The 18,925-nt window shown below is 41.1% G+C and overlaps 1 protein-coding gene across 1 annotated transcript in view; it reads left to right on the top strand.

Annotated features, from left to right (window-relative positions):
- Positions 1-740: 740 nt before the first annotated feature.
- The window catches only part of LOC311228411 (structural maintenance of chromosomes protein 6-like), a gene marked incomplete at its 5' end in the record, with an annotated part of 73,856 nt that continues 55,671 nt past the window's right edge, over positions 741-18,925 (top strand). Inside the window, 9 exons of the mRNA XM_084314319.1 lie at positions 741-878; positions 2,947-3,064; positions 6,453-6,558; positions 7,997-8,133; positions 10,471-10,532; positions 11,292-11,372; positions 13,275-13,376; positions 14,271-14,390; positions 17,351-17,449. Coding sequence (XP_084170445.1) covers positions 741-878; positions 2,947-3,064; positions 6,453-6,558; positions 7,997-8,133; positions 10,471-10,532; positions 11,292-11,372; positions 13,275-13,376; positions 14,271-14,390; positions 17,351-17,449 — 963 coding nt within the window. The remainder of the gene's footprint in view (positions 879-2,946; positions 3,065-6,452; positions 6,559-7,996; positions 8,134-10,470; positions 10,533-11,291; positions 11,373-13,274; positions 13,377-14,270; positions 14,391-17,350; positions 17,450-18,925) is intronic.

The following is an 18,925-nucleotide window of genomic DNA, read 5'->3' as shown; positions in this document are numbered from 1 at the left end:
CGTTCTCGGTGCTCGCTTCCACACTGTTTAGAACCAGTGTTTCCCACAGGATTTAGTGAGACTATTTTTTTTTGGTACATTTTAAAGTTAAAGGCATCAATCTGGTGCACTTTGAGACCAAAATAAAGAGGCTAGATCTATGATGAACTTTGTGCTCAAAATCGACTAGACTTCCCAATCCTCTCCTCGAAGCACCCCAGCCGTGTTCCATGTATTTGTTAAATTCCACCACCAGCACACCTGATTCAACTTAACAAGCCCTATTATTAGTTGAATCAGGTGTGCTGGTGGTGGAATTTAACAAATACATGGAACGGCTGGGGCGCCTCGAGGAGACGTTTGAGCCATCAAAGAAATGAAGCAAAAGTTGAACTGGTTTATTTTTTATAAAATAAAAATATATACTGAATTACTATTATGACTACTACCACTGCCAATACTACTGATACATCCCTATTGGCAAACTTTATATTAAAAAATAAAAATAAAATTGGTTTCATTATACAACTGTGGCGGGACAAATCTAGGTAATTAATGGGAAACACTGCACATATTTGATTAACATTACAATCGCCTCTTTGCAAACAAGGTGTCAGTCTGTCGTCGAATACTATGAATACGGTTAGTCCAGATCTCGACTTTACCTAAGTTACTAACGTTAGTGTTATTCCTTGGTCCGTTCTCGTTAACTTGCTGTTTAAGGTCTTTTGTCTGTCTTTACTTTACACTGTCCAGTCAAGATGTCCAAGAGGAAAAACAAAGCGTCCAGCGACACCCCCAGCAAACGGGACAGACCCGGGGGAGAGGAGGAGGAGGAGGAGGAGGATGATGATGATGTTGTCGGTCCTACTCAACAAGACTCCCAGCTGTCTCAGAGGGTTCGTTTCTTCACTTTGACTTGACATTTATTCATTCATGCCTGCAGTGGAATATATACTGAAAACCTGCAGCACTTTACATCAGATATTATTGTAGATCAAACATGTTTGTTTATATATATATTATTATTATTGTATTATGCACAATCGCTGCGGGCAAGACCCCCCGCATTTCATTGCATACTTGTATGCCGTGACAATTAAAACTCTTGACTTGACTTGACTTTATGTATAAGATGGATTACTAATACGATAAATAAAGACATTAAAGATGCTGTACGTGGTGTTTTGTAGTGTTAAATAGCTCTACATTCCAACAGCCATCACTGATACTGGTCAGTAACATGGTCAGTAACATGGTCAGTGATATGGGTCTCCCAGTCCCTCCGCTCTGCAGTAAACACAAAATACATTTTCTGGTATACGTTCCCACTTTATCCAATCAGGAGAGAGAACCCTAGATATTTTTACTTATTTCAAGAAATCTTACCAAGCCAAATTTGTAACTTACTGCACTGGTAGATTATTTCACTTGTTTCCAGCACAAACTTGCTTAAAACTAGTTATTATTTTTTTTATTTTTTTTGTCAGACCGTTTTTGCAGCGTGGAGTTCTCTCTCCTGATTGGATAAAGTGGGATAACGGGATGTATTTTATGTTTATTGCAGAGCGGAGGGACTGGGAGACCCATTTTACTGACCAGACAATCCATATCAGTGGTTGTTGGGAGTGTAGAGCTATTGTTTTAACATGTAGATCACTTATTTTTACAAACATAAAAATACCGCTTACTTCCTACACGTTCTTTTAGGACATTTATTTTATTATCTTTCCCCCCCCCCTTTTTTCCGATTTTTCTCCCATCCCACTGTTAGTCGTTATGCCAATTCCCTGGTTGTTGCGCACTCCCCCCTACTGTTGGTCCGAGAGGCCGGAGACTGTCACATGCTTTCCTCCGACACATGTGCAGCCAGCCGGCAGCCAGCCTGGCAGCGCAGATTCTCACCGGGAGAGTGTAACGTGTGGAAGGTCACACTACCTCCCTCCAGATCCTACCCTCGCTGTGCAGGCGCCCCGACCGAACTGTAGGGGTCGCTGTCCACAACCTGACAGCGAGGAGTTTCACTGGGAGAACGTAACGCATGCAGAGGTTCACGCCATCTCCCCCAGATCCCCTCCCTGCTGACAGGCGCCCCGACGACCAAGACTCATACCCCACCGGCTTCCCACTGACAATAGTGTTCGTAGGGACGACTGACCAAGCCGGAGGTACCGCTGACAGCTGGATTTGATCCCAGAGTCTCTGCGGTGGTAGGAACCCTCCCAGCAAGAGCACCGCGCTGCATTCAAGACATGGCCGTATGAGAGGGGTGTAGACTATGACTAGATCATCAGCACGCAGTCTATATCTGTGACTAGATCATCATCAGCAGGCAGTCTATATCTGTGACTAGATCATCATCAGCAGGCAGTCTATATCTGTGACTAGATCATTAGCAGGCAGTCTATTTCTGTACACTGGATGCTTTCTGCTGAGATGCTGAAGCATTGACAAAGTGCTATTGTGGTGGTGGGCTAGTTAAATGTTACAATAGACACATTGTTCAAAGTTTTCAGCTTCTTTCTCTCTATCCTTCTCCGACGACACTCTCCAAGTCGGTTTCCTCTAAAATTCTGCCAAGAAAATGTAAAAAGTAGCGAGGGAGTTAAGTACATAATCCATATGTGTGTATTATGACATGTATTCTAAATAAAATAAAAAAAATTGGTATTTACCTATTTTTTGCATTTTTGTACACTTTAGTTTTGTATATATTTTTTTTACAGTGTTTGGTCTTTACTATTTTTCTATTGCTGTAGTGTTTTCTTTTTATTGTAGGAGAGAGAGGCTATTGCTCTTTTCTTTACTGTATGAAGCGCACTCTCAGGAGGCTCATACAGAACCAAGCATTTCACTCTAATGTACATGTACCATATATGTGTGACAAATAAAACTAAACTTGAAACTATTCAGGGGAGACCGTTTTAGGGAGACCGTTTTACTCCACTCCTGTGTTCTCGTCTGCAGACTGCTGCCGAGGTGGGCATTGTGGAGAGCATCACCTTGAAGAACTTCATGTGCCATTCTCTCCTGGGCCCTTGCAGTTTCGGTCCCAACGTAAACTTTGTAGTTGGCAACAACGGAAGTGAGTCTTTTTCTGTGCCGTTTAGCGGTCCTCCGTGTGACGCCTAGGACCGTGTGATACCAAGCGTAGAAAGTCTTGGATATCTTTATCTACTAATATCTTTGGTGATTCAAGGCCTAAAAAGGGAAGGTGTTACATATTGATCTGCATAAATACAATGAGGATATATATTGTAACTAGTGCTGTCAATCGATTAAAATATTTAATCTGATTAATCACATGATTGTCCTTAGTTAACTCGTGATTAATCGCAAATTAATCTCATTTGAAAAAAATATCTACCTTAAACAGATCTTTTTCAAGTTCCAAGTTTTAATACTCTTATCAACATGAGTCAACAAATGCTTGCTTTATGCAGCCATTTAACACAAAAGGATGACCCTCATGCATTGCAAATTTGCATCAAATTCAAAACAGAGTGATGCACAAAATAACTTAAAAGAAAATAATAATTTAATGAATAAAGTGTGCATGAAATAATAGGGGAAAGAAAACGTTAGGAACTTGTTACATTCACCCACACAAGGGCTGAGTAATCTCTCTCTATCTCTCACACACACACACACTTCAGAAACAAACCTAGTATCAATGAGAGCATCAATAATACATCTGAGTGAAGTCTAGTTAAAAAAATATATATAATAATAATAATAATCTTAAATTAACCCTTTATCTGCCGGAGCTTATTCTCATCCTTGTAGCCTCTCTGCCAGCACTATTTGTCTATGGAGATGTTCACCTTCTTTGCAGGGCTATAACTTTTTTAATTGTATTGCTAAATTGACATTACTATGGCCCATTCAACATCAATTATCTATCGTTCAGGATGTAGGAACGTTTTACTTTTTCATTCACACATTCATACAAAAATACTGTCTAGAGCAGTGGTTCTCAACTGGTCTAGCCTCGGGACCCAACATTTTCCTTAGTCATTAAGTCGCGACCCAAATTTTGTAACGACTATGATTTAAAAAAACAATTAAAAAAAAATTGCAGTAATACACAATCTTTCATGCACTGTTAAAAACATGAAATAAAAACAAAAAAGTGCAACTAGGGCTAAAAACCCAATGAAATAAAATAATAATAAATAATTATGCTTCTTAGCAGATTTCTTAGCTTAACATAACAGACCTAAGTTTGGGGGAACTAATGGGATAACTGGGGTTGCAACAAAAGTGCAACTAGGGCTAAAAACCCAATGAAATAAAATAATAATAATAAATAATTATGCTTCTTAGCAGACTTCTTAGCTTAACATAACAGACCTACAGTAAATTTGGGGGAACTAATGGGATAACTGGGGTTGCAACAAATGTACAACTAGGGCTAAAAACACAATGAAATAAAATAATAATAATAATAAATAATATATCCTTCTTAGCAGACTTCTTAGCTTAAACATCCCAGGGAACTAATGGGATAACTGGGGATGTTGTTTGCTCCTGACAAGAGTCTCAAAGTCTGGGGTGATTGTAGACAAAGTAACTCTGAGGTCATGCTCAATGTCCAATCTGTTCCTCTGCTTTGTCTTCAGCGGGACCAGAGCTGAGAAGCCACTTTCACAAAGATAGCTAGTGCAAAAAAAAAGTATATAAAAAAAAAAAAAAATTTATTCATTTTTTTTACATACACATCCGCGACCCACTCAAAATGGCCCCGCGACCCACTTTTGGGTCGCGACCCACCAGTTGAGAAACACTGGTCTAGAGTATAAATATGTTTTTATCGTTTTCTGCTGTATTTCATAGAACGTGAGTTATAGCCACTTATGCATATATTATATTATATCAAGGGGGACCCTGATGGAAACAAGACAAACGTCTTTCTCAGGTCTGCATCCCCTTAACAATTGTATGTATTGAGCCGTACTGTATTGTACCCATTCTGCAATCTGTTAAATAAAGTTTTCATTCATTCATTCATTCATTCATTCATTCATTCATTCATTCATTCAGATCATCAAATGCAGTTTGATAGCGATTGACACCAGATAAAAAAATTCAATTGTACAAGGTCCTAAACGTCATGACTCATCATCTGCTGGTGACCGGAGGGGGGGGGGGGTCGTTTATAATGCAATGACCGACGTTAAATGATTCATGTAGTATGGGTGATATATAGATCAGAACAGTTTGTATGGATAATAATAATCAAAAACGCTGAAACTCACCCCAGTCTCCTCTTACCGTTGGGTGATGAGCGTGGAGCAAAAAGATCGCTATTATGGGATGTTGATCTATGCGATCCATTTCCAGGTTGTATAATACTATATACGTCCAAATAATGTTGTTTATTAAGTTATGGCAACGGATCGATATCCAGTGTGTCAAGATGGAGTCCCGCGAGCGATAGCGAGTGGCCGGACGGAATAGGGAGACACACCGGCGTCACAATTATCAACATCCGGTTGCAACTCGCCGATCGGCCACCAGGTGGCGGTATTGAAGCGTTGGAGAGTTGAGCGGAGATCTACAGCACCAGTCAAGGATCCGTGGGTGAAATATGAATACCATGACAGAAATTTGAAATATTGATCTCAAAGACGCTGTAAAACGTCATTGGTAGATTACGCATGGCGAGGAATGATGTGGTAACACGTCATTGGCGAGAAAAGGGTTAATCGTGAGTAAAAAAAAAATAAAAAAAAAAGTGGCGTTAATAGAATCGGGCGTTAATACCGCGTTAACTTTGACAGCCTTAATTGTAACGTTTCCAATAAGGGGACACAGTTGACTTCTGTTATTGATTTGTAATATATAAGATATTCCTTTATTGATCCCCTTGGGGAAATTCAGGCGTCATTGCAGCACGGGGGGAGGGGATGTACAGGTATGGGCAGGGTAATGATGATGAATAGTAGAAAACATAAATTCAGGCAATAAAATTATAATACAGTAGAAAAGTAAAAATAGGCAGTGTAAACAATATAATTAACTCTGAATATACGCATCTGAGCAAGTAGGCAAGTAGTGTAGTCAAAGGTGCAGCGTTTTGTACTTTCCAAAGACCAGAGTTTGGACGGGCACGCACACACACACACATACAGAAAGGGAGAATGGCTTATATAAGCTATCCAGTTCATATATCAACTATCCAGTTCGTTTTTATAGTGTAACGTTACTTGAAGGAGAGAGAGAGAGAGAGAGACTGAGACTTGTTACGCGCGACGCTAGTCAGTCTCGGAATGGATTTGGTAGCTTTTTTCTGCGTCTCCGTAGACCGTGCCGCACCACCGTTTTAAAGTCTTAGTGAAGATTGATTTGTATGAAAACCGATTTATGTATAATTTACGAATGATGTATATATATTTGTAATCGGGTCATTGGAGAAATGAATGATGATTTTTCTCCCACTTTCCTTTTCCTAACGTGTTCTCGGGTAACAGGTGGAAAGAGTGCTATTCTGACGGCTCTCATCGTGGTCCTGAGTGGAAACGCACAGGCCACCAACCGAGGCTCTTCCCTGAAGGGCTTCGTGAAGGAAGGAGAAAGGTGAACATGCTTCCTACCTACACCCTCTGACACAGGCTGCGTCCCAATCCTCCACACTACTGTATGCCCTACAACACCCTCTGACACAGGCTGCGTCCCAATCCTCCACACTACTGTACGCCCTACACCCTCTGACACGGACTGCGTCCCAATCCTCCACACTACTGTATGCCCTACAACACCCTCTGACACAGGCTGCGTCCCAATCCTCCACACTACTGTACGCCCTACACCCTCTGACACGGACTGCGTCCCAATCCTCCACACTACTGTATGCCCGCCTACACCCTCTGACACAGGCTGCGTCCCAATCCTCCACACTACTGTACGCCCTACACCCTCTGACACAAGCTGCGTCCCAATCCTCCACACTACTGTATGCCCTACACCAGGGGTCGCCAATTAGATTTGCCCACGGGCCAAATTTTCCCCAAGCCATTGTGTGGCGGGCCAATGATAAGTGAACATTTTTTAACTGTAAAAAAAAAAACGACATATACATGTTTGCACTGTCTTTTTTCTATTATAAAGTGCCTCTCAGACAGTGCATTACACATGAACAGATCAGTAATTTGATTTTAATGCAGGTGCTCGCATTATAAATCGAGATCAGTAGGGTGCATTTGATTTTAAGCACCACAGCGGGTGTATTATACATCGAATGTATTATTATTATTATTAAAACACAACACTCACCGGCATAATGCAGGCAGCCCTGCCCTGGACTTGATATTGTTTCTGCTTCGGTCCTCCAAAATCCATGTTAATAACATGTTAAATGTCCACTCGCGTTGAATGCCCACCCAACTTGAACACAGTTGCTTGCTCGTGTTGCCATGTCAACAAGCGAGAGTCACCGGTTGCTTATTGCAAGAGTTACCTGTTGCGATAAACCCGTATTTTAAGAATGACACCTGTTTATTAAAATAAGCTTTATAGGTTGTAGGCTCCTCTTCTGGCTCATCATATTTCCCCGTTGCATTGCAAAGAAGTTATTCAAAGACGTTTGTTTTGTTTTTGCAAACGTTCGCTCGCCGGCATCCCAAACGCGGAAGTGAAAGTGAAATTCCATTGGTTCTCCCAGTCCATGTGACCATTTCTAGCATTTCAATTGGCTATAGTGACAGCCATAGATATGATGAATAGATAGATACAGCTTCAAAAGACACTCTGGCGTCACAACGAGTGAATATTTCCTGCGCGTAAAATAAACATCATATTCTCAAAATAACCTGACGGGCCAGAAATTATTGCTGGCGGGCCCATTTCGGCCCGCGGGCCGCCTATTGCCGATCCCTGCCCTACACCCTCTGACACAGGCTGCGTGGAGTGGAGTCAACTGCGGAGCTCTACACTAGTGTGCGGTGGATGGGAGCTCCATGCACCATCTCCTTCCAGGACCATGGTAATATATATATATATCCCTCTGCTCTCCCAGCTCGGCCGACGTTTCCGTTACTCTGCGTAACAGAGGGAAGGACGCGTACAAGCCAGAGGTCTACGGTCAGTCCGTTGTTGTGGACCTCAGGATCACGCGGGAGGGGTCAAGAACCTACAAACTGAAGACCAAATCTGGTACGAAGAGCTGTCTTTTAAATGTCTCCGTTTGTTTCACTCCAAACTAGGGATGCTCGATATTGGCTTTTTTACCTATACCGATATACCGATATTGTCCAACTCTTAATTTCCGATACCGATATCAACCGATACCGATATATGCTGGGTTTCCCCCCCCAAAAAACGGAATAATTTCAGGTAATTAACATTACATATCTCTTGTTGTGGAATTAACACAACATTATGCATACTTTTGACAATAAATAAAATCAGAATTTGTTCTTACTTGCTTGCCTGGGTAAATAAAGGTTATAGAAATGTAAAAAAAAAATTATAATAAATTGAAAACCGATACCGATATTTTCCGATATCACATTTTAATGCTGATATCGGCTGATAATATCGGTAGGCCGATAATATCGGACATCCCTACTCCAAACACATTTGGCTCATTTGGTAGAACCTAGTTTGGTCATAAAAATGTCTCTAGAGCAGCGATTCCCAACCTTTTTCATGTCGAGGACTTCATCCACACTGATGCACATTCCTGTGAGTCTATGGAACACATCTGTAAGGTCTTTTTCAATAAAATTCGTTGGTATGTATTTTTTAGGGCTGACCCCTATTAGTCGACTAATCGGTCGAAAGGAGCCGTAGTCGACTGCCAACCTCTTAGTCGAATAAAAAAAAAAAATTATTATAATTTTCTTTTATTATTATTATTTGTTATCATTCTTTCCAAAAGAAAAGAGGCCTAGAAGCGTGGCTAACGCTAATGGCACGCATACCAGAGGCTAACTGCCTACGAAAACAGGCACAGAGGCACTGAAAGAGGATTTCACCCATCTAATGAACACACTAGACTAGACAAATATCAAGATGTATCCATCAATTGCATGCTTTCGCAGAGGACAAGAAGCCTTCAGTCGACTCCTTCAGACATTAAGCACCCCCCACAGCCCAAATGGAATGATACAAAAAAATTAAATATACCGTATACTTTTTTATTTTTATTTTATTTTTTTAGTCGACCAACAGTCGACTAACGGCAAATTTTGGCCTATCATAGTCGACCATCCAAATCCTTAGTCGGGGACAGCCCTAGTATTTTTAATCAAGTACTTTGGTGGACCACTTTCTGCCCTTCCAGATTCCAAGCTGTTTTTGCCTGGGCTCCGCCCATACTCGCAATGCGCTTTGAGTGACAGTCACCCACCTGCACTGGCAGATACCTTTGAGGGAGAGATAGAGATGGACTAATTAATTTCGCCGCGGGGGGCATAATCCCATTGGACAATGCATTGCTTGTTTCAAATGACAATATATACCCCCGTGAATATTATTGCACGGATCGGAATACGGGCGCGCGCGCGATGATAATTTGCAACAGGTTGACTGTGATACAGCGAGTGCTGATACGAGAGAGAGAGAGAGAGCGCGCTCCCTCCCACCCGTTTTATCTAGTTCTCTGTGTGAACAGCTGAAGGTCTCTGCTGTCGAAACCGCTTCCGCATTATTTGCACTCGCTGCTCATATAAAAAACGTATCACAGTTGATTGTGGGCGGGGGGCGGTGGCAGATCAGAATTCGTACACGTCACAGATCCGCTAAATTCAGATTGGCTTGGTTTAGTGGGGGAGGATCTTGTCTCAGCTGAACTGAAGAAACGGGACTGAATGAGAATTTCACATCTAGTCAGTGTTGGTACAAACCCCACATTGCTAGAAAACAATGCAGACCACTGGAAAAGGCCATTTATAAGATAGTTCCCCTTTAAGCAGTTTGATTAGATTCTGTATCAGTGACCCCTGATATAATATCTGAGAAATATCTGATGTAACTTATAACATTGCATTTCTTGTAAACTTTCCGGTTACTAGGCATTCTGCTTTCAGAATTCACACTAATTGTTATTATTATTATTATTATTATTATTATTATTATTATTATTATTATTATTATTATTATTATTATTATTATTATTATTATTATTATTATTATTATTATTATTATTATTATTATTATTACTAATTGTGGCACACGCAATGATACAACAGTCCCAGCCAGGTTCTAAAGATGAAGGACAGGGCCGGCGAGGCATAATATATTCTCTCATTGGCCTTAACTTCTAGTGAATTAAATGGTGAAATTAAACTAAATTAAACATTGTCTGCAACTATCTCTTTCTAGAAGAGATGGACAGTTTTTAGTTTTTTCGTCAATGTGTGTCTGCATCCGTCTGTTGAGTTGGTATGAAAGCTTGTGCTGGAATTTCCCCTTTTTAAATGTCACTTGGGAACACGCTGCACTGAAAAGACGTGGGGTTTGTTAACGCGGTCCTGTCCCGTCCTCCAGGTCACATTGTGTCGTCCAGAAAGGAAGATCTCTTGTCTGTTCTGGATCATTTCAATATTCAGGTGCAGTTCTTCTCACCCATTCACACTCGCCTTCACCTGTTTACAATTAGTTTATATTCATGGGCTGGCAAGGGAGAAAGTGCTCTCAGGCTACGTTCACACTGCAAGAGACGGTGGCCCAAATTAGATTTATTTCGCTCATATGTGACTCAAGATATTTCTTTAGGAGCGAGACCAGTTCACACTGGAATCTCATATTGACCACGTTTAAAAAGTATGTGAAAAAATACTTGATCTGAGCAATAAATCATAATTGAGAACTAAGGACTTGCAGTGTGACCGCAGCCTTAGAGACGGATGTTCTAAGAAATAAAAAAATATATATATTTCTCTGTTATTTGTACAGTGAAAACCAACACACCTTCATCAAGCACATTGCTGAAACAGTTTGCAACACTGTAAAAGTTGTTTTTAGTTTTTAGAGTAGCTGGATTCTTCTTTCTTACTAGTTGTTTCCAGGTCATGAAAACAGCATGACACTGTTTATTCTTGTACCCATAGACTATAAATAATCTTCTGATGACAAACTTAGAGATATGTATAGATATATACTGTGTGTGTGTGTGTGTGTGTGTGTGTGTGTGTGTGTGTGTGTGTGTGTGTGTGTGTGTGTGTGTGTGTGTGTGTGTGTGTGTGTGTGTGTGTGTGTGTGTGTGTGTGTGTGTGTGTGTGTGTGTGTGTGTGTGTGTGTGTGTGTGTGTGTGTGTGTGTGTGTGTGTGTGTGTGTGTATAATATTATTTATTTATTTTCTTTCAAAGGTGAACAACCCAGTGTCAATTCTCACTCAAGAGATGAGCAAACACTTCCTAAATTCTAAAGGAGAGGGAGACAAGTACAGGGTGAGTTTATCCGCCCTCCCTTTGATTGTGGTAAAATGGACTGAAAGATGATTACTGGATAATTAACAGACTTGGACTGTGATTACTCTCCTGTTTTTGTTTAATTTAAATTTTGTAATTTTGAATGAACCGCCCCTTTAAACTGTGGCGTTAGATATACAGAAATACCCAATTCATGCAACTCGAAGTCTCCTTAGCTTAGCACAATGAATGGAAGCGGACGGTGCCGGTTAGCCTAGGCATTGTCCAACTAACGCCTCTCCCGAAGGCTAACCGGCACTGTCCGCTTCCATTCATTGTGCTGTGCTAGGCTAACGTGCAGCCAGATAGATTCCTCTCTGTGCGTTCAGTAGAAAGCTATCTTCCTGTCTCTCTCTCTGGAGAAGACGGTGAGCTAATTTCCCAAAATGTTGGCGTGTTCCTTTTTAAATGTCCCTAAAGCTACCTAGCTAAGTCAAGTAACATTTTATTTATAAAGCACATTTCATCCACGGAGGCTGTACACAGGGCTATACACAAAAAAACTATACAAAGAAGGCACAGCATAAAAAATTATATAATATAAAAGGAACACAGAAGGGTACAGTATAAAAGCGGCACATTCTCATGAATGGATTTTCAGTGCATTAAAACAAACTAAACAAAAGAAAAAAGTGCAGTAAAATGCAAAAATAGTATAGTTGCTCAAGCGAACTATCTCATCCCCCTCAGTATCGGTACTGGATGCCTGAATACTTTTACCAACGGATTTCCAGTTCCGCGTTTGCGTTCTGCACTCTGATTGGCCACTGACGTTTCTGGTCGCGCCGATCGTGTGACGGCAAGTTCTGCCACCGGTTAAGCTTAGGCGACTCTTTCGAAGTTGGTTAAGGTTAGAGTTTGTCTTAGAGCAGGGCGATAGAACGCCAGCCCTGATTCCAAACTCTAACCTTAACCAACTTCGAAAGAGTCGCCTAAGCTTAACCGGTGATAAACTAGGCGTTAGGTAGTTTGCTGCTGTTCGAGGCGGAAATGGGCAAAGACACGCGATTGGGCGCACATGTCACAGGACCAGAAACGTCAGTGGCCAATCGGATCGCACCAGAAACGTCGGTAGCCAATCAGATCGCAGAACGCGGAACTGGAGATCCGTTGGTAAAAGAATAGACGCGTACTGGATACTACATGTGATCTCTCGTCCCCCTCAGTATCTGTACTGGATACTACATGTGATCTCTCGTCCCCCTCAGTATCTGTACTGGATACTACATGTGATCTCTCGTCCCCCTCAGTATCTGTACTGGATACTACATGTGATCTCTCGTCCCCCTCAGTATCTGTACTGGATACTACATGTGATCTCTCGTCCCCCTCAGTATCTGTACTGGATACTACATGTGATCTCTCGTCCCCCTCAGTATCTGTACTGGATACTACATGTGATCTCTCGTCCCCCTCAGTATCTGTACTGGATACTAACATGTGATCTCTCGTCCCCCTCAGTATCTGTACTGGATACTACATGTGATCTCTCGTCCCCCACAGTATCTGTACTGGATACTACATGTGATCTCTCGTCCCCCTCAGTATCTGTACTGGATACTACATGTGATCTCTCGTCCCCCTCAGTATCTGTACTGGATACTACATGTGATCTCTGGTCCCCCTCAGTATCTGTACTGGATACTACATGTGATCTCTCGTCCCCCTCAGTATCTGTACTGGATACTACATGTGATCTCTCGTCCCCCTCAGTATCTGTACTGGATACTACATGTGATCTCTCGTCCCCCTCAGTATCTGTACTGGATACTACATGTGATCTCTCGTCCCCCTCAGTATCTGTACTAGATACTACATGTGATCTCTCGTCCCCCTCAGTATCTGTACTGGATACTACATGTGATCTCTCGTCCCCCACAGTTCTTCATGAAAGCCACCCAGTTGGAGCAGTTGAAGGAGGACTTTGTCCACATCAAGTCCACCAAGAACGTGACCCAGGACCTCATGGAACAACACAAGGAGGTATTAAAACTCCCACACTATGGAGGACATACTTAACCACCCACCCACACTAGAGAGTGTGTATACTTAACCACCCTAAACACCCATACCGTTGAGCCACCACTAGGGGCAGTGTGGCGTGTGAATGAATGACTGACTGACTCTATAGGAATGGGTGAGTTAGTGTGACATTGCCGCTCTTCTTTGCTGGCCTCCCCTAATTTGACCATCCTGCTCTCATCCACTACAATAGACCTATCTCAAACCCTGCCCTCTTTTCTTGATCCTCCAATCACAACTGTCGCTTACCTCGGACAAACTTTGTTGTGATTGGAGGATCAAGAAAAGAGGGCAGGGTTTGAGATAGGTCCATCATATTGTTTGCCGTCTACATCATCCCATGTGAGGTTTCTCTCCTCCACGTCGCCTGTGGTGCTTCTTTCTTATTGCTAGGTTTTTAGGGAGTTTTCCCCTTATCTTCATTGGGGAATGTCTGAGAGTGTCGCATATTTAATTTTTTTTTTTTTTTTTTTTTACTTGTTCAAAGAACACTTGTACAGCCGTGGGGGCATTGCATTGCCTTGTGATTTCGGGCTTTACAAATACATTTGAATTGATTTGTGAATGCAGCATAAGGGTTTGTGTCCGTATAGCGTTTTTCAAAGGCGCAAAAATCGCGATTCTAAACAATAAAATAACGAATGGATAACGTCAATCAAAAGCAAGAACGCTAGTCTGTCAGCCTTTTTTTCCTCTCTCTCACTGCAAGCGCTTCATCCCAGCGCCTTTCTGCCGGTGAAAAGCGCTATATTATGGACACGAGCCCCCCGACGTGCCATAGCCAGATTTCTCTCGGCACTCCCCTCATCATGGTCACCGTGGCTAAAAATGTACACGATTTGCTGCGTCTCTCAGACCTTAGCGGCCATGAAGAAGAACTATCTGGAGAAAGAGGACCTCTATAAGAGCCTGGCGTCGCTGGACGTCATGCAGGCCGAGCTGGAGGACCTGAACGGGCAGATGGCCTGGGCTCAGGTGAGACAGACGCACTGTGGTGCCGCAACCACACTGAACACTACAGACTAGGGCTGACCCCTATTAATCGATTAGTCGACTAATCGGTCGAAAGGAGCCGTAGTCGACTGGCCAACCTCTTAGTCGAATATAAAAAAAAATTAAATTTTCTTTTTATATTTTATTTTATTTAAATTTTTTTATCATTTTTTCCAAAAGAAAAGAGGCCTAGAAGCGTGGCTAACGCTAATGGCGCGCATACCAGAGGCTAACTGCCTACGAAAACAGGCACAGAGGCACTGAAAGAGGATTTCACCCGTCTAATGAACACACTAGACTAGACAAATATCAAGATGTATCCATCAGTGGACCAATTGCATGCTTTTGCAGAGGACAAGAAGCCTTCAGTCGACTCCTTCAGACATTAAGCACCCCCCACAGCCCAAATGGAATGATACAAAAAAAAAAAAAAAGTTTATAATATATTATACATGCATACATTAATATCCTCAAACTAAATCCTCAATTTGAATAAAGTGATTAATCTGATTAAATTAGTATTTCCCCCCCCCATTAAATCAACTTTCTTTAATGAATATAACTCATCAGTTTTAATACTATAATATTAGTGTAGCCTAATCTTTTTTATATTCTTTTTTTTTTTATAAAGAATTCGAATGTTGCTTTAGAATTCGAATGCCAACGTAAAGAACGAAGGTCCGAACGTTTGGGCTCAGCCCGACTACAGACACACTGAGCACTGTGTATTCTTGTGTATTCAATATCGCAAAGGCAAGGACAAATATAAAAAGTCGACGTATATCTGTTAAAGGGGCAAAATTATGGAATAGCTTTGACAAAGAAGTAAAAATGTGTAGTTCACGACATTCTTTTAAGAAATTACTCAAATATAAGGTGATACATAAATATAAAACCTCATTATTATCCTAGTTATATTTGATCTATAACATAGCTGTGTTCAAATAGTGACAAAGGGAAAAAGAAAAACATATTATATATATAAAAAAAGAAAAAGTATTTAAAAAATACATAAATAAATGTGTATACGTTTTGTACATAAAACTATGAAACGTTTGTAATCTTTGCTAAATGATATACTGAATTATGTTTATTTTTTGTATTTTATTTTTTGTGTAAATAGTGTAATGTAAAAAGGGTAGGCAATTATAAGCCTCTGATTCAGCCTACACGTTTTGGAAGTTCTACTACTATGCTTTGTAAAAAAATTCATTCATTCATTAGACTCACTGAACACTACAGACACACTGAACACTACAGACTCACTGAACACTACAGACTCACTGAACACTACAGACACACTGAACACTACAGACACACTGAACACTACAGACTCACTGAACACTACAGACACACTGAACACTACAGACACACTGAACACTACAGACACACTGAACACTACAGACTCACTGAACACTACAGACACACTGAACACTACAGACTCACTGAACACTACAGACTCACTGAACACTACAGACTCACTGAACACTACAGACTCACTGAACACTACAGACACACTGAACACTACAGACTCACTGAACACTACAGACTCACTGAACACTACAGACACACTGAACACTACAGACACACTGAACACTACAGACACACAGACACACTGAACACTACAGACTCACTGAACACTACAGACACACTGAACACTACAGACTCACTGAACCCTACAGACACACTGAACACTACAGACTCACTGAACACTACAGACACACTGAACACTACAGACTCACTGAACACTACAGACACACTGAACACTACAGACTCACTGAACACTACAGACACACTGAACACTACAGACACACAGACACACTGAACACTACAGACTCACTGAACACTACAGACACACTGAACACTACAGACTCACTGAACACTACAGACTCACTGAACACTACAGACACACTGAACACTACAGACTCACTGAACACTACAGACACACTGAACACTACAGACTCACTGAACCCTACAGACTCACTGAACACTACAGACTCACTGAACCCTACAGACACACTGAACACTACAGACTCACTGAACACTACAGACACACTGAACACTACAGACTCACTGAACATCACAGACTCACTGAACACTACAGACACACTGAACACTACAGACACACTGAACACTACAGACTCACTGAACACTACAGACACACTGAACACTACAGACTCACTGAACACTACAGACTCACTGAACACTACAGACTCACTGAACACTACAGACTCACTGAACACTACAGACACACTGAACACTACAGACACACTGAACACTACAGACTCACTGAACACTACAGACTCACTGAACACTACAGACTCACTGAACACTACAGACTCACTGAACACTACAGACACACTGAACACTACAGACTCACTGAACACTACAGACACACTGAACACTACAGACACACTGAACACTACAGACTCACTGAACACTACAGACTCACTGAACACTACAGACACACTGAACACTACAGACTCACTGAACACTACAGACTCACTGAACACTACAGACACACTGAACACTACAGACTCACTGAACACTACAGACTCACTGAACACTACAGACTCACTGAACACTACAGACACACTGAACACTACAGACTCACTGAACACTACAGACTCACTGAACACTACAGACTCACTGAACACTACAGACTCACTGAACACTACAGACTCACTGAACACTACAGACACACTGTGGTGCTGCAATCACAACCACACAGAACACGACTCGCAACGTTGAACTGGATTTCTAGTCTTCATCGTTCAATATGACGTATGCAAAATTCTGCACTCAAATGTGTTAAAAAAAGAAAAAAAATCACTTTTAATTGAATCGCTTGTCAATTGTTCAGGGGAGTTGTTGAATTTCGTGTCCGTCTCTCGATCCCCGGCGTCTGGTTTGACACACTGCACGCTGTTCTCCTCCTCCAGGTGGGCGAGATGGAGAGAGCGGTGGAGCCGGTGCGACAGAAGCTGGAGTCGGACGAGCGCAACACGGTGAAGTTTGACCAGAAGGTGGACGAATGGAAGGTTAGGTCCTACTGTATAATAACTATGGTACATACAGTCCTACTGTATAATAACTCTATGGTACATACAGTCCTACTGTATAATAACTATGGTACATACAGTCCTACTGTATAATAACTATGGTACATACAGTCCTACTATATAATAACTATGGTACATACAGTCCTACTGTATAATAACTCTATGGTACATACAGTCCTACTGTATAATAACTCTATGGTACATACAGTCCTACTGTATAATAACTAGGGATGTCCGATATTATCGGCCTACCGATATTATCGGCCGATATGTAATATTGGAAATTATCGGTATCAGTTTTCAATACATTTTTTTATAATTTTTTTTTTTTACATTTATTTAACCTTTATTTACCCAGGCAAGCAAGTAAGAACACATTCTTATTTTATTTATTGTCAAAAGTATGCATAATGTTGTGTTAATTCCAACGACAAGAGATAATGTTAATTACCTGAAATTATTCAGTTTTTTTGGGGGGAAAACCCAGCATATATCGGTTGATATCGGTATTGGAAATTAAGAGTTGGACAATATCGGTATATCGGATATTGGTAAAAAAGCCAATATCGAACATCCCTAATAATAACTCTATGGTACATACAGTACATGCATGGAATAATACTAGTAGCCACCAGCCAAGTGCTGGTGTGTTGGATGTGGCTTGTATGTACATTTTAACTACCCACCTGTGGTAATGTTGCTAACCTGGACTTTCTGAATCCCCTCACCACTGTGCCCGGTTGACAAAAGTTAGTTCCTGTATGTACAAGCGGGTCCATAAATATTTGGACATTGACACAATTTTCACAATTTTGTGTCTGTAAACCACCACAATGAACTTGAAAAAACCCAAATACTTGGTTGCAAATCCTTTGCAGTCAAGTGTGGAACCAATAGACATCACCAGACTCTGAGATGTTGTCCCTTGTGATGCTCTGCCAGGCCTCTACTGCAACTGTCTTCAGTTGATTGATTGATTGATTGATTGATTGATTGATTGATTGATTGATTGAAGACTTTATTAACAGATTGCAGAATGGGTACAATACAGTACGGCTCGATACAAACAATTGTTAAGGGGATGCAGACCAGAGAAAGACTTTCGTCTCGTTTACATCAGGGTCCCCCATTTTCAATTCATCATGACATTTCAAGTTTCTTCAAGTTTCTTTAATAGTTGTCATACAGTACAGAATACTTTCATACAAAATGCTTCTTACTGTTACGCTCCAGAGACTGTGCTAGACAAGATAGTATCAAATAACATAGTATAGCATGTAATTTAGAAGAAGAAAATGAGGTCACAGTGTTCGGTATAGACATATGTACAATGTTCTGAGTTACCATATAATATACAATACTATGCAGTGTACTAATGTACAGTACTATATAGTGCAAAGCAGAAATGGGATGAGGTACAATTTAGGTACAATTTACAGTAAGGTGTACGAGTTG

Source organism: Notolepis coatsorum (genome assembly GCF_963971535.1).
Source record: "Notolepis coatsorum genome assembly, chromosome: 5".
Taxonomy (NCBI): Eukaryota; Metazoa; Chordata; class Actinopteri; order Aulopiformes; family Paralepididae; genus Notolepis; species Notolepis coatsorum.
This window is presented reverse-complemented; position numbering and strand designations above follow the sequence as displayed.